Source organism: Cygnus atratus, chromosome 4 (assembly GCF_013377495.2).
Source record: "Cygnus atratus isolate AKBS03 ecotype Queensland, Australia chromosome 4, CAtr_DNAZoo_HiC_assembly, whole genome shotgun sequence".
Classification (NCBI taxonomy): domain Eukaryota; kingdom Metazoa; phylum Chordata; class Aves; order Anseriformes; family Anatidae; genus Cygnus; species Cygnus atratus.
This window is the reverse complement of record NC_066365.1, coordinates 67,951,301-67,972,775: the sequence shown is the minus strand read 5'-3', so window position 1 is coordinate 67,972,775 and position 21,475 is coordinate 67,951,301. Positions and strand designations below refer to the sequence as shown.

General features: G+C 39.7%; 1 protein-coding gene across 2 annotated transcripts in view; it reads left to right on the top strand.

Annotated features, from left to right (window-relative positions):
• The window catches only part of HTT (huntingtin), an 85,625-nt gene that overhangs the window by 44,068 nt on the left and 20,082 nt on the right, over window positions 1-21,475 (top strand). For both annotated transcript variants that reach the window (XM_035547341.2, XM_035547340.2), the window contains exons 37-49: window positions 549-665; window positions 4,701-4,823; window positions 5,424-5,662; window positions 8,034-8,176; window positions 11,783-11,990; window positions 13,225-13,366; window positions 14,319-14,498; window positions 15,471-15,647; window positions 15,890-15,966; window positions 17,199-17,337; window positions 17,844-17,966; window positions 20,698-20,911; window positions 21,112-21,257. In XM_035547341.2, coding sequence (XP_035403234.1) covers window positions 549-665; window positions 4,701-4,823; window positions 5,424-5,662; window positions 8,034-8,176; window positions 11,783-11,990; window positions 13,225-13,366; window positions 14,319-14,498; window positions 15,471-15,647; window positions 15,890-15,966; window positions 17,199-17,337; window positions 17,844-17,966; window positions 20,698-20,911; window positions 21,112-21,257 — 2,028 coding nt within the window. The remainder of the gene's footprint in view (window positions 1-548; window positions 666-4,700; window positions 4,824-5,423; window positions 5,663-8,033; window positions 8,177-11,782; window positions 11,991-13,224; window positions 13,367-14,318; window positions 14,499-15,470; window positions 15,648-15,889; window positions 15,967-17,198; window positions 17,338-17,843; window positions 17,967-20,697; window positions 20,912-21,111; window positions 21,258-21,475) is intronic.

Below are 21,475 nucleotides of genomic sequence, written 5' to 3'. Positions count from 1 at the left end.
CTAATGTCTTTGACCTGACTATCCTGGAAAGTACGGTCTCCATAACCCTCAAGTCAGTAACACATTCAGCTACTGAACATGATCCTTGCTGTTGGTGTCCTCCATTAAAGACTCTTTTATAAACTTTTACATGATGTATAAAAAAGCGATGTATCCCAGGTGAATGAGCTTTATAAGAAAGAGTATACATATGGGAAAATGAACTCAGCAGCACTCAGATATTCTATCTTTTTTTCCCATTGACTAGTGTTTTGACAAATGCAGTTTAAGAAGGACCAAGAAAGCATTTTATTTCTGGTTTCTAAAAGTAACTGAAAAAATCTTTAAAAATAAGAAATAACAATAATAAAAAAAAGTCACAACTAAGAACAAACTTTTAACCCGAAAATGGAATTTTAAAATACTGTATGGCTTCTCATGTGGATTTTCTTTTCTTGTTGCTTTTTGGCAAATGCATGAAGTGGTAATTTTTTTTTCCCATTGCAGTATTACTTGAATGTTTCCTGATAGTATGGGTGTTTACTTGCATTCTTTTGGACTTTCCTCAGGTGCTGGAAATGTTCATCTTAGTGTTGCAGCAGTGTCATAAAGAAAATGAAGACAAATGGAAAAGATTGTCCCGGCAAATAGCTGACATTATTCTCCCAATGCTTGCAAAACAACAGGTTGCTATGTGCATTTTTAATTTATAAACATCTATAATAATTACTATAACAAATTATTGTAATAATGGCTTTGGGTAATGGGATTTCTATATTTTCTTTAAGGTGTAGCCACCATATCTGGAAAAATAATTACTGTAGGGTAAACTAAGCCTTTGAAGTGACGCAGGTCATATTTTAAATACACAAAGTATGTGCGGTATCTTCTAGGGTGTTCCCAGATAAAGCTCATTCTATTTTTCTTATGTACACAATTGTGTCTTGCTCAGAGCGCTTCCTGATGTGAAGATTCTCCTGTTTTTTTCATAACTGCAGTGGGTCTAACTGCATTTTTTCTAGTGAGGAGAATGAAATAACATCACCCAAAACTGTGTTTATAGGTCAGAATTGCAGAATAGTTGAGGCTAAAATGGACTTCTAGAGATTGTCTTCTCAAAGCAGGGTCGTCTGGAGCAGGCTGCTTATGACCACGTCTAGTCAAATTTTGACAGTCTCCAAGGATGGAGCCTCCATTACCTGACTGGGCAATCTCTTCCAGTGTTTTGAGCATCCTCACAGGAAGGAGAAAAAAATACAGGGAGGAAGGGAGGGAGTTGTATTTAAATGGAGGTTTCCTGTATTTCAACTTCTGCCCATTTCCTCTCCTCCTGGCACTGAGTACTACTCACAAGACTCTAGCTTTGTCTTGTCTTCCTGCCCCTGGCCAGATATTTGTACACACTGGTAAGATCATAGAATTATAGAATGACTCAGGTTGGAAGGGACCTCAAAGATTATCTAGTTCCAGCCCCCCGCCATAGGCAGGGATGCTACCTGCTAGATCAGGTTGCCCAGGCCTCGTCCAGCCTGGCCTTGAGCACCTCCAGGGATGGGGCATCCACAACTTCTCTGGGCAACCTGGTCCAGTGCCTCACCACTCTCTGAGTGAAGCATTTCCTCCTAATTTCTAACCTGAATCTCCCCTCTTTCAGTTTAAAACCATTCCCCCTTCTGTCATTATCTGATTGAGCAGAGTTGCTCTCCATGTTTCTGATAAGCCTCCTTCAAGTACTGGAAGGCTGCAATGAGGTTCCCCTGGAGCCATCTCTTCTCTAGGCCGAACAGCCCCAGCTCTCTCAGCCTTTCTTTGTAAGAATCACAGAATCGTCTAGGTTGGAAGAGACCTCCAAGATCATCTAGTCCAACCTCTGTCCTAACACTAACAAGACCTCCACTAAACCATATCACTAAGGACTACATCTAAACGTCTTTTAAAGACCTCCAGGGATGGCGACTCAACCACTTCCCTGGGCAGTCCATTCCAATGCCTAACAACCCTTTCAGTAAAGAAGTTCTTCCTAATATCCAACCTAAACCTCCCCTGGCGCAACTTCAGCCCATTCCCCCTCGTCCTGCCACCAGGCACGTGGGAGAATAGACCAACCCCCACCTCTCTACAGCCTCCTTTAAGGTACCTATAGAGAGTGATAAGGTCGCCCCTGAGCCTCCTCTTCTCCAGGCTAAACAACCCCAGCTCCCTCAGCCGCTCCTCGTAAGACTTGTTCTCCAGACCCCTCACCAGCTTCGTTGCCCTTCTCTGGACTCTCTCGAGCACCTCCATGTCCTTCTTGTAGCGAGGGGCCCAAAACTGAACACAGTACTCAAGGTGCGGCCTCACCAGAGCTGAGTACAGGGGGACAATCACCTCCCTAGACCTGCTGGCCACACTGCTTCTTATACAGGCCAGGATGCTGTTGGCCTTCTTGGCCATCTGAGCACACTGCTGGCTCATATTCAGCTGCCTATCAACCAGTACTCCCAGGTCCTTCTCTGCCAGGCAGCTTTCCAGCCACTCATCTCCCAGCCTGTAGCTCTGCTTGGGGTCATTGTGCCCCAGGTGCAGGACCCAGCACTTGGCCTTGTTGAACTTCATGCAGTTGACCTCAGCCCATCGGTCCAGCCTATCCAGATCCTCCTGCAGAGCCTTCCTTCCCTCGAGATCGACACATGCACCTAACTTGGTGTCATCTGCAAACTTACTGAGGGTGCACTCGATCCCCTCATCCAGGTCATCGATAAAGATATTAAAGAGGACCGGCCCCAGCACTGAGCCCTGGGGGATGCCACTAGTAACCGGCCTCCAACTGGATTTGACTCCATTCACCACAACTCTTTGGGCCCAGCCATCCAGCCAGTTTTTAACCCAACAAAGCGTACGCCAGTCCAAGCCACGAGCAGCCAGTTTCTCGAGGAGAATGTTGTGGGAAACGGTGTCAAAAGCCTTACTGAAGTCAAGGTAGACCACATCCACAGCCTTCCCCTCATCCACCAGGCGCGTCACTTGGTCATAGAAGGAGATCAGGTTCGTCAAGCAGGACCTACCTTTCATAAACCCATGCTGACTGGGCCTGATCGCCTGGTTGCCCTGCAAGTGCCTCGTGACGACATTCAAGATAATCTGCTCCATGAGCTTCCCTGGCACTGAGGTCAAACTAACAGGCCTGTAGTTCCCCGGGTCTACCCTCTGGCCCTTCTTGTAGATGGGCGTCACATTTGCTAGCCACCAGTCGACTGGGACCTCCCCTGATAGCCAGGACTGCTGATAAACGATAGAAAGTGGCTTGGCCAGCTCCTCCGCCAGTTCGCTCAGTACCCTCGGGTGGATCCCATCCGGCCCCATCGACTTGCGTACATCCAAGTGCTGTAGCAGGTCGCCAAACAGTTCCTCATGGATAGCGAGGGCCACATCCTGCTCCCCATCCCCTTTCACCAGCTCAGGGTACTGGGTATCCAGAGAACAACCGGTATTGCCGCTAAAGACTGAGGCAAAGAAGGCATTGAGTACCTCAGCCTTTTCCTCATCTTTACCTCAGCCTTTTCCTCCAGCCCCTTGATCATCTTTGTGGCTGTCCTCTGGACCCATTTGAACAGCTGAGCATCCCCCTGAGCCTTCTCCAGGCTGAACAATCTTATCTGTCTCAGCCTCCACTTGTACAACAGGTGCTCCAAGCTCTTAATCATTTGTGTGGCTTTCTCCTGGGCTTGTTCCAGTGTGTGTGTGTGTATCTTACTGCGGAGCCCAGAAATGGACTGTAGATTGAGGATAGGGAATAGACCCTTTGTATCTGGGGAGAAGTCTACTTGCTTAAGGAAAAGGATTGTCTGTACTGCTCCCTAAGCAACAGAATGCTTGTCTTACTGTACAACTTTGTTTGAAGTAATTATTTCTAATTCCAGGGTACAAAGTAAAACTAATGAGATTGTGCCCTTAATATGTTCTTCAGTCTTTGATGCCAGATTCTCCCCTCCTATGAGGAGGTTGCATGGTGGGCAAGAGTAGGCTATATGGAGGATTAGACAGCAGTTTTTGAGGGAAGCTGAAATGCTGGCAAACTGAAGTTGCCTTTGTTTTGTATGAATCTGTGCATGTGCTCAACTATCAAATTAGGCTGGCAAGATAGGGTCATCCAGATAAAGTCCGGTCCTTAGCTTTTTGCAATCAATTGTTTTATAATTTAACTAAAAAACTGATCAAGTCAGGCTTGATCCTTACTAATCCTGCCTCTGTTGCTGCAGTGTAATTCAGTTGTAGCCATTCGCTTCTCTGATGATTAGGACTTTTTTTTTTTCCTCCTGGTTGTCATCTTAAGCTTATTCATGACCAAAGCATTCAGTTATTTCTGTCACCACTGCTGTCTATAATACGCCTGCTAGGATGTGCAGGGAAGAGAAAAGTTTTTAAGTTTTATGACAATCAGTCTTTTTGTCTCATTCTCTGAATCTGGCATATTTTTCCTAAAATAAATAAATAAGCAATACATATATTGAATTTTGTGGGATAGATTTTTGTCAGTGTTCTCAAACCTCCTATGTAGGAAGGCCTGGGATGAAACTTTCATTTACTTTTCGTAGATATTATTGCTCTAAATTTTGTGCTGTAAAGGGCAGCCTTATTATGTACAGGTTTTTATAGAAATGTTTAAAACATGAAATGATAATTTTGTGTTGCATTTACGTGTGGTGGTAGTTATAAATCAGTTTTGTGGTTTTCTTTTACAGATGCATATAGATTCTCATGATGCCCTTGGAGTATTGAACACTTTGTTTGAAATTTTGGCTCCTTCTTCCCTTCGCCCTGTGGACATGCTTTTAAGGAGTATGTTTGTTACCCCTAAAACAATGGTAAGCAAGTGGGAACCTGTTAAAACACGTAAAGTTTTTCTAGAGTAGTAGTAAAAGTGGTTGTTTCAAGAGAAGAGGGAATCTTGTGTCCTTCATGCCAAATGAAAGAGCATGTATTTCTATTTCTTATTTTGCAACGTGGTATTGGAAGTACCCGAAGCAGAATTTAGGAAGGAATTCATTAGAATTAACAAGATTTACTGTCTATAGCATTTTATACAGAAGTGTTCTGCTTTTGGATTATTTACCTTCTTTTTGTTTCTCTACCTTCCTGATCCTAAAAATACATGCAGTTATGCTAAATTCTAGATTGCAATTTATTAGGTAAATCACATTTTTCTTATGCAAGTACTAGTACTGTTTTGATAGTTGAGATTGTTAATTTCTTTGGAGACTTGCTTTAGGAAGGCTGAATATATTCCGATGTTGTGTTGAATACTTTTGAAGTTGAACATTTTAATTAGCTGTCGCATAAAATTAGACATGAGAATGGAGCAAGCAGCAAAAAGCTCTTGTGTTCAGGTCTTCAAAATGCTGTTCTCATGGCAATGGTCAAGCTTATTCACTCTAACCATCTGCATTGTTTGGTTTGTTTGTTAGGCATCAGTGAGCACTGTTCAGCTATGGATTTCTGGAATTTTAGCTATCCTTAGAGTTCTGATTTCACAGTCCACAGAAGACATAGTTCTATCCCGTATTCAGGAGCTTTCTTTCTCGCCATATTTGATTTCGTGTCAAGCAATTAACAGACTGAGACGTGGAGAAAATAGTGTATCCACACCAGAGGATCGTGCTGAGGTTAAACAGGCTAAATATCTGCCTGAAGAGACATTTTCTAGGTATGTTGTCGTGAATAACTTAAGTGTAAGACTAAGATTTCTGAAAAGTCACAAATATATTAACAGTTCTATGCATGCACATATATTGCATATCTGATGGAAATAAAGTCTCTTAAGTTGATATACGGGAGGAGGGTATAACGAGTTGAACAGCAAAGAAAGGAGATTAGTTTTAGTTTAGTAGGGACTTCGCACTGTTTCAGTGTCACTTCTCAAGCCAAGTGAAAGACCTACTGGAGTCATAACGATGGATGAATCCTGGTGTTATTAAAATCATCTCCAAGCTTTAACTTTAATCCTTTCCATCCTCTCTCTGTGGGGCCTGAAAGATGAATCATACCCACAGCAGAAGCCTGTGTTCTGTACTAGAATCTTGGCAGCAAATAGATACAAATTGATTAAGTTAATCCTGCTCTTTATTTTCTTCTTTTTAAGAACTAGCTTTGTCTAGTTAGCTTCCCATGCTGAAGCTCTCCAAGAATGACTGTTAGGCAAAATGAAAGATGGAGAGATGGTGATCGTATTCTGTTGACGCAGCGTTTGTCATTAAGACAATTATGTCTTAATGTGGTGGGAAGCATTTGAAATAGCTATTTGTTTAAGAAACTAAAAACTTTTTACTCAAGTATGGAATTGCAGATAAAAAGAAGATTCTGGTTCTTATTCAGCCTACTGGTGGGGGTGATGGATAGAAGGAAAAGGGGCATCTGGACTCCCTTAATATGACCTTATGTCCAACCAGAGTAGGTCGAGGAATGATTATGGCCAGGAGCAAGCATTGCTTATTGCAGACATCCTTTTTTGGTGTTCTGTTCTGATTTTTTTTTAAACTTGGTGTGGTGGTTTTACCCTGCGGGGCAGCTAAGGTCCATCACGACCACTCTCTTGCTCCCCCTCCTCAAAGAAAAAGTGTGAGAAAATATGATGGAAAGGGCTCAAGGGTTGAGATAAGGACAGGGAGGTTGCTGACCAGTTACCGTAATGGGCAAAACCAATCCAGCATAGGGAGATTAATGTAATTTATTGCCTATTACTAGCAGACTAGAATAGTTAGAACTAAAAGCAAACTAAAGACACCTTCCCCTCATAAACGTTCTTCTACCTCCTCCCCCCCGAGTAGTGCAGGGGAACAGGGAATGGACGTTGTGGTCAGTCCCCGCCGCTCCTTCACGGTCACTCTGCCCCTGCTCCACCTTGGGTCCCTCCCACAGGATGCTGTCCTTCCCAAACTGATCTTGCAGGGGCTGCCCACAGGCAGCAGCTCTTCAAGAACTGCTTCAATATGGGTCCATACCATGGGGTTATCCATGAGGAGCAAACTGCTCCAGCACGGGTCCCCCATGGGCGGCAGCTCTCCCCAGACCCCTGCTCCTGCATGGGCTCCTCTCCACGGGCTGCAGCTCCGGCCGGGGCCTGCTCCTGCGGGGGCTCCCCATGAGCCGCAGCCTCCTCCAGGCCACATCCACCTGCTCCACTGGGGGCTCCTCCATGGGCCGCAGCGTGGAGATCTGCTCCATGTGGGACCCGTGGGCTGCAGGGGGACAGCCTGCTCCACCAGGGGCCTCTCCACAGGCTGCAGGGGAGCCTCTGCTCTGTGCCTGGAGCCCCTCCTGCCCTCTTTGTGCACTGACCTTGGGGGCTGCAGGGCAGGTTCTCACTCCTCTCTCCCAGCTGCTGTTGCATAGCAGGTTTTCCATTTTAAGTCTGCTCTCACAGAGGCACAACCAGTGTTGCTCATTGGCTTAGCTCTGGTCAGCAGCGGGTCCCCTTTGGAGCTGGCTGGAGCTGACTTTTCTCTACCACGGGGCAGCTCTTTAGCTCTTCTCACAGAGTCAACTCCTGTAGCCCCCCGTCACCACCAAACCCTTGCCCCATAAACCCAGTAATCCCGGCTGGAGGTTTGATACAGAATCCATGTTGTAGAGAGTAAATGTGAATAAATGAGGCTGCCAGCAGCTCAATTCCTGTGACTTACTGAGCTACCCTTAGCTGAGCTGCAGTAACTGTCAGGGTGTATTTTTTTAGCTGATTGCAAATCACTATAAAGACACCATGTCATTTTCAGTGTTTGCTGTGTGAGTGAGGTGGGCTGTTGTATGCATGCTATCACTTATGACTTCAGCTAATGAGTATGTAACACAGTTCTGTTATGTAATTATTGAATTTCTTATCTGTCCATAGCAATAGCATCCTGTTTGTTTGGGGGCAACCTGTTATACAGTATTTAATTTAGCATTTTCTTTAGGATAAATGCACAAGGATTTTTTATCTTGGTTTTAAATTTACTGAGTTTCCTTGGCAAACATCACCTTATTCTGAAAGACGTTGTAGTGATGGTTTTCCTGTTGATGGTATGCATGTTTTTTTCAAGGTTCTTATTACAACTGGTTGGTATTCTGCTGGAAGATATTGTCACCAAACAGTTGAAAGTGGATATGAATGAGCAGCAGCATACTTTCTACTGCCAGGAGCTGGGCACACTGCTTATGTGCTTAATACATATCTTCAAATCAGGTAATACTTGAAACAATGCCTTGTGTTGTTGTTTGCAGTGAGGTAATTTTGAATTCTGAGATAATCGTTGAATGAGTAGGTGCTTAAGGCATTCTATATATAAAGAACCTCCTGAAGTATAAAGAACCTCCAAAATTTTGTGCTTATGAATGCAGGTCCCATTTTTCATATTCCTTCTCTGTATACAAATAAAATGCAACTAGTGACTTTTCATCTTTTCCTTGACTGAAGGTAGCAGCAGAACTTCTTCTAGTGTTGCCATCTATTACAGATCAGCCTAATTCACTGGCTTCTCCTTATGTCTCCTCTTTTCTTTATGAAGTGGCCTGAACCACTCCATTTTCTGGTTGTCAGTCCTTCCAGTTTGCCTGGTCTTCTAAAGGAGCAAACTGGAATATGGTGTCATTCCCCACTAAGTTAGGCAGATTTTTTTCAGTCTAGAATTTCTTGTGTTGCTGAAATTCTGTGACATATTCCTGCCCGTATTCTAATTCTCAGAAAGTTGTTTACCTCCTTTCCTCGATGAAATACTCTTTTTAAAGTGTTAGGAACCGTACAAATCTGCCTTGTTCTGTTGGAATTTTCAGAGTTCTAACTGTGCCTATTTTGGCTGTTTGACTTGAGGCTTCTCTCAGACTTTCATACTTTCCTGTTAGGCCCGGCTCTGTCTAATTGTTCCAAAGTTGCTGTAGACCAGGATCTGTCAGGAATAGTTATCCCAGAACAGCTGCTCCTGTGTACCTCCATGGATGAAATTAGATGGCCTCATTCCTAATACAGAGTGGAAGCTAAGAGACTTGCAGGATGAGACCTTTTGCTCTTGCTTCGTAGTTCACAGCTTACAACACTTACAGTGTTCACCTGATGCTCTGTCGAAGGGAATCACAGCTTTGTGTTACAGCTTCTGAATAGTGTTGTACACAGATCTCGATACTTCTGTAAATATCTACAAATGTGCTTTTGTTGTTAATATACTTGCAAGGTGAAAGAACAGGGAGTTCTGTGTATCTTGCTTCAGCTTGTTGACATGAGTAGATCTTCACTAAGAAAGCTTACACCATTTTCCTTTCAAACCTTTGGATAAATTTTCTTTTGTCCTCTTCTGAGAAAGATTTTGAGTGCTGCAGTAGAGAGTAGAGTATACTTGGATGCCTTGGAAAGAGATCCTATTTACTAAATAGTCTACAATCTTTCCCAAACTGTAAGAGCAGGGTTATATTTAAACATGATAAATGTTTTCTCTTGGTTAAAGTCTTTTTTAAGAGAGCATTTTCTAATCTGTGTCACTTAAAATAATAGTGGTGTTATTTCATTTAACACTTTCAGTGACATGCTTTTTCTGTTTGTTTCCAAAACATATTCTGCCTTAAAGTGGCTGGTAATATTCTGGAGGGTAAATGTATTGCTAACTACTGTTCCTGATAACTCTGGCATTCTAGACAACCTCATCCTCTCTCCAGTGGCTTATTACCGGTACTTTCTGTTGCCATATTTTCCACTCTATCACCATAAATTTCTTGCTAAATTTTCTGTTTGTTGGTAAGAGGTAGAAGGTATAAAGCATCTCTCCTGACCACATTCCTTGAAAGCCTTTGCACCTTTTGCTTGGTCCAGAATATTAGTTTGAGTTCTTCACATTGTCCATACTGCTGACATCATCACTTTGTTGCAGATCTTGGATTATAATAGTTGGCTGTAATTTAAAAGGTGTTGGCACAAATCCCTGATCATTCATAGGCTTCCTTGGATGTTGCACAAATCACTGCGTTCTACAGGCCCGTCTGTAAAATGGGAGTTACGGTCCTTCCCTACTTAGATGTGAATAACAAAAAACGGAATACTAAATACCTCTGTTAATACAAACACAGAATCATGTTAAATGTTTCAACGCCCTTTAATTTTTTCTTTCTAATCTCTTCCCATGGAGTTCAGTTATAAACTCCTTTCTTGGTGAAAAGCTTTGTTCTGCTCCTGTCATTGCTACCAGCTGCTTCTTGCAGCTCTGAATGTAGTGAGTGATCACTCTTATTTTTCCATGTGCTTGCTACTATTGTAGTTACTGTTTAAGTACTGTAACAGGCACGTGTGTATCATTAACTGCTGTTACTGAGAAATATTTGAAACGCAGATTATAACAAATAGCCTATGCCAAAGTGATTTGGAGTAAATGTTTAAATGGGATTGAGCCAGGACCAATGAAATTAGAAAATCAAGCTGGTGATTGAAATCAGGGAAGTGGGTACTTCAGCAGTAGGAGCTGGCGATAAAGGAAAGGGAAGGCTCAGCTACTTCTTCTGTAGAAACTGGCTTCCAAGCTGCATTATTTCTTGCCAAAAATTATGTAGAAACTTTCATGCAAAATTAAAATTAAATATTAAAATATTTATGCAAAGCACCAGGATACGTGTGTTGCATGATCATTAGAAATGAATTTAATTTAAGACTACAAATCCACTCTAAGTACTAATCGTATTGTGGTTACCTTATGCGGTGTTACAGAGTAGAAGTAATGTTGTTCAGACATATGAGCTATATCTTCATGTCTTAGCATTTTCTTTCAGGTTTAGGCTTAGGTTTAATTAAGTGCCTGATTTTGTACTACTTGGCTGTTGTTCAGTTAAAGACTTTCTAATTTTATTTCTCTTTAAGTTATATGCTGCTAACTACAGCTGCACCTTATTGTGACTTGTGTTTGGGAACATAGACTACGGTCTTCTCTCATTTTTAACTGCTATTGGATCCACTACTTGGATGTCTTGTCTTATCTTCTCACTCATTATAGTTTTTCTCAGAATGTGAGCATTGCTGACTGCTGTATATGCAATTATAAGAAGCTACTGTATTAGAAATTAAATTTTCCAGTGTGCTACTTTGAAGTACAATAGAAATAAAAAGTGTATGGATAAAGTGAAGTCGTCATATAACTTTAGACAACTTTGTCTCCATTTTCCTTCTTTTCCCTTCCTTCATTTGGTATATGAATAAAGAAGTATCAAGTCAGAAAGCAAAATTCATCTTCTGTGTTAAGAGTTCAGTATGCAGGGCAGTGACTTTTCATCGCTTTAAAAGAAGTACTTTTTATACTTCAGAATTTGAATGGAAGGTTGAAAGTTGAGTTTCAAATAAGTATATTTGGGAACTCCTCAGCTGATGTAGGAAACTTGTAAGTGATCTTCCTTAATGTGTGCAATAGTAGTTTTAGCATGGTGTTTATTTAGGATTTCTGTGTTTTACTTTATAAAGAAAAAATATCCTGGTCTGTAATTGAAAACCTTTACCAAATTTAAAAGTATGTGTTAGATAAACCTTTTGATGTATGACAGATAAAAAGTTGACTACACGTTTCACTACATTTATAGTCTTATCTAAAGCATTGTTTCAGACTGGGAGCTGGTTACTGCTGGTTCATACACTGCCCTTGGGCAAACTGCATGACCTGCCTTACAATTGTGTTTAAAAAACAAAATAATGCAGAGTATACCTTCTTTCCAGGAATGGTACTGGCTTATGAAACAGCTTTTCTCTTCTCAGGGTACCCTAAAAATTTTGAATCTTCAAAATTCAGACAAGAGTATAGTTACTGTAATATGCTTTTATTGTTTTCAGGAATGTTCAGAAGAATCACAGCTGCAGCCACCAGGCTTTTTACAGGAGATGGATCCGATGGTAGTTTCTATACCCTTGAAAGTTTGAGTGACCTTGTTCAGTCCATGATTCCCACACATCCTTCTTTAGTTCTTCTCTGGTGTCAGATCCTGCTTCTTGTCAATTACACCAACTACAACTGGTGGTCAGAAGTGCATCAAACTCCAAAGTAAGATTTTTTTGATCCCTAAAAATAGTAGCATGTCTCTCAATTGTATTTGGTACAACTGTATGAAAAAAAATAATCTAGTTTTTAATCTGCTAAGCTTGTCAACTGTTGAATAGTACTACCTAGATTCTGAGATAGGTAGTTCTGCGTTTATTTTGTACATATGTGTATTTACGTAACTGTCTGTTCTGGCAGTATGTCTTTCGAACTAAGGAAGTGCATCCTGCGTTCAGTTGTTCCTCAAAAGATCTGTCAGGGAACCTCTACGCTTTGAAGACTATAAAACTCCCATCTGTGTAAAATTCCCATCTGTATACTTTAATTATGGAAATAGCTGTAACAAAATATTCAATATAGCAGGTTTCATGCATCTATGGAGACTTCTTATTTCATCTTCTAGCAGATATCATCTGCACTGGCTGGTTATACACGGATGTGTTTATGTAAGTGTGTCTGATCAGTACGTTCTAGGTACATCTGTCATCTCTGTCAGTTGGTCCAGCACTAAATGTTAAAACATACTGTCAGCACTGTGCTGATTCATTATAAAGTGACATTAGTAGTAATGTCACTTAACATGAGTTGTCTGATATTCAGAAATCTTGTCTAAAATTGTGAACTTTTGGTCTGAGGTTGGGTCACCCCTCTTCCCCCCCTCCCCCCCCCCCCCCCCCCCCCCCCCCCCCCCCGTCAGACACTTCTGACGTGAGGATGATCCCTCCTTTGGGTGTAAGGTGGGATCACTATGTGGGTGGGTGGGTATCCCTCCATAAACTGTAGAGGGAGATTAAAAACTGAGAGAAATTTCTGATGTTTGTGCAGTGAATGTTAGGGAAGTTTAATTTTGATTTACAACATGAATGGATCAGTACTTTGAAAGAGAAGTGCTCAAACGTGAGATTCTGACTTCAGTTCAACCTCATGGTGTGAAGAAACAGAATTATGTTGTGTTATTCTACCAGAGATGCAATAGCCCGTGTTTTTCTCTTAAATAACCTGTTTAGTTCTTCAGACTGTTCAAAGAAGCAACGAACACTGACCGAAAAGTAGTACTACAATTGTTAGAAAGTAAAGAGTGATGAAAAGCAAGGTGTCTATTTCAAAGCGGTATATTGTTAAAATGAAATTTCTGGGAAAATAAGTACTATATAAAGGCTTCTTACTGGTAGATTATTCCAAATTTTTTTTAATGTTTCAATAGCCATAGTAATAAAATATAATGTGCTTCTTGCAGGAGACACAGTCTGTCTACTACTAAATTACTTAGCCCTCAGATATGTGGAGACAGTGATGAATCAGATTCAGAGTCTAAACGCGGCATGTGCAATCGAGAGATAGTGAGAAGAGGAGCACTCATTCTTTTCTGTGACTATGTTGTAAGTTTTGAATTATGAATTTTGTAACTACAGTTGTGAGTTATTAGGCTGACAGTTTTTTATTACTGGTATGCATCAACTGAGTCTGGTTCACGACTTGTGAAACTAATTATTTCATTTTCAGGGGGCACTTCTGTAAGATCAGGTATGATCTCATTTGGAATTTTTTTCTCTTCTGAACTAATTCTCATGGGGCTTGTCTAAGGACACTTAGTAGGTAATAGAACAATCTGCTGGGTATTGTATCGATTACTTGTGAGTTGCTAGGAACATACTAAGAAGTGTTAGATTTCCCAACGTTAGTAGTAGCAGCACAGTTTCTGGCAGACAACATTGAACCTCTGACAAACAGGCACCTCTGAAATGACCTTCTCAATTTACTTGTTTCTAACCTGGGTTTTTAGAATCATAGAATGTCTTGAGTTGGAAGGGACCCATGAGGATCATTGAGTCCAACTCCCAGCTCCATATAGGACTACTTAAAAATTTATTTTTTAACTTTTTGAGAGCATTGTTCGTATGCTTCTTGAACTCCAGCAGTCTCAGTGCCCTAACCACTTCCCTGGGGAGCCTGTTCCAGTGCCTGGCCACCCTAACAGTGAAGAACCTTTTCCTAACACCCAGTCTAAACCTCTCCTGATGCAACTTCGTGCCATTCCCTTTTAGCATAATAAATTCCCATTTATTGTAATGATATTAGAAAAGATTATTATAAATTCATCATGACACTCTTAATTTGCCATGAGTTCAAAAGCATTTGAAAAAAACTGTCATGTAAAAAATGATGATGGCAGTATTACAATACAGACACTTTACACTGTTATTTTAAAACAGTTACTGGAATTATGTATGAAAAACTTCATGTGTCAGGTAAGATTTTTAGTAATTAAACACTAACCCTGCATATTACTGGAATCAGATTTTAGTTTTTTTTTTTTTTTTTCCCTTTTAGTGTCAAAACCTACATGATTCAGAACACTTGACCTGGCTTATTGTGAATCATGTTCAAGACTTGATTAATCTGTCCCATGAGCCTCCAGTACAAGACTTCATTAGCGCTGTTCACAGGAATTCAGCAGCCAGTGGTCTCTTTATCCAGGCCATTCAATCACGGTGTGAGAACCTTGCAGCTGTGAGTTTAACTTGCTTTTTTTTTTTAAGAATAAAGCCACTTATCAGTTCAAGTTAAATTGAAATATAAGTATGCAAATTCTGACATTCCTTGGTCATTTATCAATTTATAATTTTATTTTTGAAGTTATTTGTAAAAAATGCAAACAATGAACCTTAGAATGTATTAGCCATTTCAGTGTCAGATGTGTTCCTATCCATCAAATCTATAAATTCAAGTAGAGTTGGCTAAGCTGCTTTTCTTCCTTTTTGGATATTATTCTGCATAATAAATATGAGGGGCAAATTAAAGCTCTAGCTTTGATCTTTGATTTCAGTACCTTGGTTACATGAATAACTACTAGTAACTACAGAGTTGGGAACAGGAACTAGTTCATCTTCATAGGCCCTAACGACATGAAAATGATTTCAAGCTCATGCCTTCCCCAACTGATCTGCGTCTCTTGATGAGGGACACATTGCTTCAGAAATTCAGTGTATAATTTCTGTTTATTATTTTAGTTTCCAATTTAAAAGGAGCTGATGATGATTTATAGGGATGTAAGGTTGTATGCCTCACTCTTAAGCTTAGGAGCTCTCTCAGTGGGAGTAGTACTTCCTGGACTTCCTCTAGGAGGTAGTGGTGGGAGTTTCTTGAACAACCTGGTAAAGTTGCTTCTCTCTTCCTATTGTCTATGGACAAGTCTACTGTAACTACATTAGTGCCTTAGGCATGTGAGTAAAATACTTAAAAGTTAGATGAGATTCATTCAGTCGTTATATTGGTCAGCTAGTTGTCTGCTGCTGTTCTTTTCTATAAATACCTTTCTCATTAGCGTTAACATCTTTGTATTCTAATTGATTTTTTTGTTTGTTTCAACACTCTATTTAATCCTACTAGATATGTAGGATTATTAGATATGTTAGATATGTAACTAATATTAGATATTGTCAGATATGTAACTTAGCTTTTTTGTTTTCTTTCATCATTTAGCCTACAACTCTGAAGAAGACTTTACAGTGCTTAGAGGGGATACATCTCAGCCAGTCTGGGGCTGTCTTAACATTGTATATTGATAAGCTTCTGTGTACTCCATTCCGTGTGCTTGCTCGCATGGTTGACACACTAGCTTGCCGTCGGGTAGAAATGCTTTTGGCTGCAACTTTACAGGTAAAGATAAATATATTCATTTGCAAATCAGTTTGCGTAGTGATAGTAATATAATCAAATGTAATATTTTAAACATCTTAATTGATGTATTTTAATTTAAGTGATTTCTGTGGAAAAGAACACTAATATATGAATGATTGCATTTAACTTTATCTGCATTTGAATTTCCTAATCTGTTCAAAGTACATATGGGTAGTTTACTGATTTTTGTCTTATAAAATTCTTGTGACTCTTTCCTATAGAACAGCATTACTCAGTTACCAGTTGAAGAACTGGATAGAATTCAGGAATACCTTCAAAACAGTGGATTAGCAACAAGGTAAATAATACCAGTACGTGTTTAGATGTCAAGCTAAGTAATGTTCTAGTAGCAAATGCGATTTTTTTTTGGTAAGGTAAGATGGTGAATTCTGTTTGGAGGTAAAAACAGAAGTAAAGTCTCATTTGAGAGGTACGCGTATTTTGACTCAAGGATTGTTGTGTTGGTTGTTTAATTCTTAAATATATCACAAAATCAAGAAAGCCAAAGGCTCACAGACATCAAATTCTCTTCTCTACCCCATCCCATTCAGAATTTAGCTTTTTAGAGAGAGTCACCCCAAATTAATTCTTTGGCAAAGGTTACATTACTGAAAGCAACTTTATCTTTCCCAGACTTTTGCAGAATTTTGTCAGTCCAAGGTGTTTGTTGTTTTTTTCAGACAACTGTGATAAAATTCTTAATCTCTCAGCTTTTTAAAAGTGAAATATTATTTTAAAATGGAGTAAATGATACAATTCTTGCAAAAACCGTATTTGATGTTGGAGAGAGTAATAGAATCTTCCTGATGTCATTGCTGTTTGCAGTTAATATCTGTTCACTGAAATAGGAAATAGTAGTAGAGGGAAAGAATATAAAGCTCAAGACCCAAGATGGCAGTAGACTGATAGTAGAGTACCTTCCTAGGTAAGATTAGATTTAGCTTAAAAATAAAAAAAATAAAAAATCCGAAGTCTCCAAATGACTTTGAGGTACATGCTTTTGATAGCAGTACTGGAATCAGAAAAATAAACAAAAACCTTTAGATGGCAGTGGCTTTTAAATCCACAAAGTTCTTGAGAAATTTCTTCTAAGAAATTCTTAATCTTGTATTTAAATTAAATTTTACTATATTCTCCATTTTCTCATAGAAGTGGATTCTTATTTGGTATCTCTTAGAATATATTCATCTGCAGTCAGATTTGTACATTAAATTTAATTCTTCTTTTTCAATAAAAATATTTACTGCATAAAGTAATTGAACAACTTGTATTTTATGCGTAAGCATTTACAAATTCAAAATCTGTATCAATTTAATTCTTTATTGTTGGTGGTATGCAGTTCATTTGTTTTGGTACTGGTAGCTGATGAAGTTTGCAGTTACGCATTATGCGAGTGCATGTATCCAACAAAGAACGTATAACCCTAGTGCTTTTCTCTCACAGAATTAGGAGTTGTTCACTGTATCTGTTTCTAGTTCTAGATGATTTATGAAACTAAGTTAGATCTTTGATATGTTCCTCTGTTTTCAGACACCAAAGACTTTACTCGCTCTTGGATAGGTTTCGACTTATGGTAGCACCAGACACAACTAGTCCTTCACCTGTGGTTACCTCACACCCACTAGATGGAGAAGGCCAACCAGCTTTGGAGAATGTAATTCTAGACAAAGTAAGATTATATTTGGAAATTTCTTTGCTTAAAGAATCTTTTGCTCCTTGCAAAATATTTGGCCAATGATTCTTCCTTTGTTACAGTATTTTTTTCCTATTAGTGTCGTGTTTGACTGCACAACAGTCGTTATCAGTAGGTGTAACGGGTTATTTTCTAGACACTCTCATCAGCTTTACAATACTAGTATATCTGTGCTACATGCTAAACTTTATTTTACCTTGTTTAGTGTCCAGCCTCTGTGGAAATAGACAATTTGCCAAGGATATCTATTTGTCTCTTTTAAGATGGTTCATTCATCTGTTACCTGTTTTGCTTTTTCTCATGTTTTTCTTATTGCTGTTTTTGTAGTTTCTTTGCTTTTTTCTTCTTCTTGACATTAATGTGGCCTATTTATCTCTTAAAAGGACCACAATTCAATGCCAGCAGGCAATTTTCCCCCACCCCTCAAAATGTTATTTTCTGAAAACAAATATGTACTAAATTTATTTTTTCAATTATTAAAGGACTGGTATGTGTCACTAGTGAGGTCGCAGTGTTGCATCAAGTCAGACTCAGCACTACTAGAAGGTGCAGAACTGGTAAATAAGATTCCTCAGCCTGACTTGAACTCCTTCATGACCTGCAAGGTAACTTTTTTGTCAGATAGATCTGAATCAAATGAATATGTTGTAATGAAATACGTCTCATGTTCTAATTGATAGTATTAATAGACTAGGTTCTTTAAATATAAGCGTTTCGAATTTATATGATACTGGTAGTTGATATTCTTAACTTCATTTCATTTGGGAAACTAAAACACTGAATATTTTTCAATTGTCTTTAGCAATGCTGTTGATATTAGTTTTCTAATACTACAGGTTGGATGTATAGAGTGGAAATGAAGGTTAGTTTATATATTACAATAACAAAAATCCACAGTTTTATCACTTTACATAATTTTCTCATTTTGTCATATGGTCTTTTACAGTGCCAGATGCTTCTGAAATTTTCATCTGTGCTAGCTGACTTGTAATATGGCTCTAACAGGCCACAGAGAGTGAATATGTCATGAAGTACAACTAGGTTTTCTGAGAATATATTTTGCTTGAATTTTGTCCAGTACATTTGCTGCTGGTATGCAGAAATGATAGTGGGAAGCCATTTTTGAATAGATTTTACACTTTCTCATTTTGAGAAGAAACATGGTTAGTATTCAAATATCAATGGTGTGGAGTTTGAAAGGTGTAGTTTATCTTTCTAACTTCTTTTAGAATTTAAAATTCCATTTACTAGAGTTATTTCAGGGGTAGACAATAAAACTTGTAAGCTAAATTGTGACTTGCCATTTTATTTTCAAGTTTGTTTATTTCTATTTGTTTTAAAGAGGAAATGTAAGATTTCTGTGATGTTTGTGAATTGATGATAGTAGTTGTTCTTCTACCAGGTCAAATATGGCAGGCAGTGACTTGTCCAAACATGCATGTGAAATAACTGATAGAGCTTGCACTTTTCAGCCCTGTGCTCAACTACTCATATTTCTGCTAAATTTTAATATTTTGAGCCGAATTGCTAGCTGTTTAACTTGATATATTTTTGGAAAGTTCCGGCAAAAGTGGTTTAGGAACTTCTGATAATAAGGTTGGGGAAAAGGGAAAAAAGGGAAATGCATTAAGTTCTTAGGCAGAAGACAGTAGGTTATTTTATACTTTGCATATCAGGGATATAAATTCTCTGGGACATACTGTCAGCAAAAGGTCCCTTTTTGTCCCCATTGAGGAATTTGCAGTTTGTTTATGATGAAATCTTCTGAAGAATCAATTTCATAGACTCACAGAATGGTTTGGGTTAGAAGGGATCTTAAAGATCATCTAGTTCCCACCTGCCTGCCATGGGCAGGGACACCTCCCATCAGACCAGGTTGCCCAAAGCACTTCCAGGGATGGGGCATCCACAGCTTCTCTGGGCAACCTCTTCCAGTGCCTCACAACCCTCTGAATGAAGAATTTCTTCCATATATCTAATCTAAACCTATCCTCTTTTTGTTTAAAACCATTACTCATTGTCCTATCACCACGCTCCCTGACAAAGAGTCCCTCCCCAGCTTTCCTGTAGCCCCCTTAAGGTACTGGAAGACTATTATAAGGTCTCCCTGGAGCCTTCTCTTCTCCAGGCTGAACAACTCCAACTCTCTCAGCCTGTCTGCATCAGAGAGGTGCTCCAGCCCCTTTATCATCCTCGTGGCCTTCTCTAATAGGTCCATGCCCTCCTTATGTTGGAGGGCCCCAGAGCTGAATGCAGGGCTCCAGGTGGGGTCTCATGAGAGCAGAGTAGAGAAGGAGAATCGCCTCACTTGACCTGCTGCTTTTGATGCAGCCCAGGATATGGTTGGTAAACTCACATTGCCAGCTCATGTTGAGCTTCTCATCAACCAGCATGCCCAAGTCCTTCTCATCGGGGCTGCTCTCAATTCATTCTCCATCCAGCTTGTATTTGTGCTTGGAATTTCCCTGGCCCAGGTGTGAGACCTTGCGCTTGGCCTTGTTGAATTTCATGAGGTTAGCACAGGCCCACCTCTCAGGCCTGTCGAGGTCCCTCTGGATGGCATTTCTTCTTTAGAGCAGGGCAACTGCGCCATGCAGCTTGGTGTCATCAGCACTGTCCATGGTGTCAATCACACTGTCCATGTCACTGGCAAAGTTGTTAAACAGCGCTGGTCCCAATACTGACTCCTGAGGAACACCCCTCATCACTGATCTCCACTTGGACATTGAGATGTTGACTGCAACACTTTGAGTGCAACCATCTAGCCACTTCCAGCAAGTTGTCCATTTGTCAAATCCTTGTCTCTCCAATTTAGAGACAAGGATATCATGGGGGACAGTGTCAAATGCTCTGCACCAGTCCAGGTAGATGGTGTCAATTGCTTTTCCCCTATCCACCAGTGCTGTAAATGCTGTTATAGAAGGTCACCAGATTTGTCAGGCACAATTCTGCCCTTAGTGAAGCCATGTTGGCTGTCACCAATTGCCTTATTTTCCATATGCCTTACTATTCTTTCCATTATAGTAAAAACTTGTTTGGCACCTATTCTTGAAGATTTCATATATACAGGTCATCAGAGCTTTATTCACGTATTCTGAAAACATGTACTGAATATATTGTTTTTCCTTTCCACCCCAGCATATTGGTGTTTAGAAATTAAATAGAACCTTAATTATGGTGTTGTTACATAACATAACAGAGTGGAGGTCTTATAAGTTAATTAAGTTAATAAACTATTAATTTACCACTATATTAATTTGCCAGAATAGTTCCATCAAATACTTAGATTCTCTTTAAAAGCAATTTCTTTACTTTTTATTTACTGTTTGATTTCAGGAATTCAACCTAAGCTTGTTAGCGCCTTGTTTAAGCCTTGGTATGAATGAAATCTCAAGAGACCAGAAGAGTAGCCTCTTCGAAACATCTCGGAGGGTAACTCTGGATCATGTGTCTACCACTGTACTAAACCTTCCTGCCAACCACCAGGTTTTCCAACCAGTATTGCCAACTGAGCCATCAGCCTACTGGAAAAAGCTAAGCGATATCTTTGGTAATAGAAATAGTGGTCTTCTTAAGTTTATTCTCTCCTCTGCAAAGGTAGTTTACAGATATCTTGTCAATTCATGAAATTTAAAAAAAAAAAAAAAAAAAAAGATACTTGGCATAAAAGTGCCTATGAAATAATTCTGAAAAATATTTGTTGATGGGAAAAATTCAAACTGCTAGATTTCATTCAGTCTTGTCTTCTAGGAGATGAGGTGATCTATCGGTCAGTGATGACACTTTGTCGTGCTCTGGCTCAGTATTTGTTGTTACTCTCAAAACTACCAACTGGTCTCCGTGTTCCTCCTGATAAAGAGGATGATATCCTGAAATTTGTGGTTATGTCAGTAGAGGTAAGAAACTAAACCATCAATAAAAATGTGATGAAATATTGGTAGAGGAAGCAACTTTGACTTAAATTGATCACCGTGGAGTGACTTTTGATCTGGACAACTTTCTTGTCTTACTGTAGAAGTTTATTCAGTGGTTATTTTACTTGATCTGTGATAGAAAATTCAGTTGGCTTATGGGGCAAGGGTAGCTTTTTACGAGAAGAGGTTGACTGAATGAT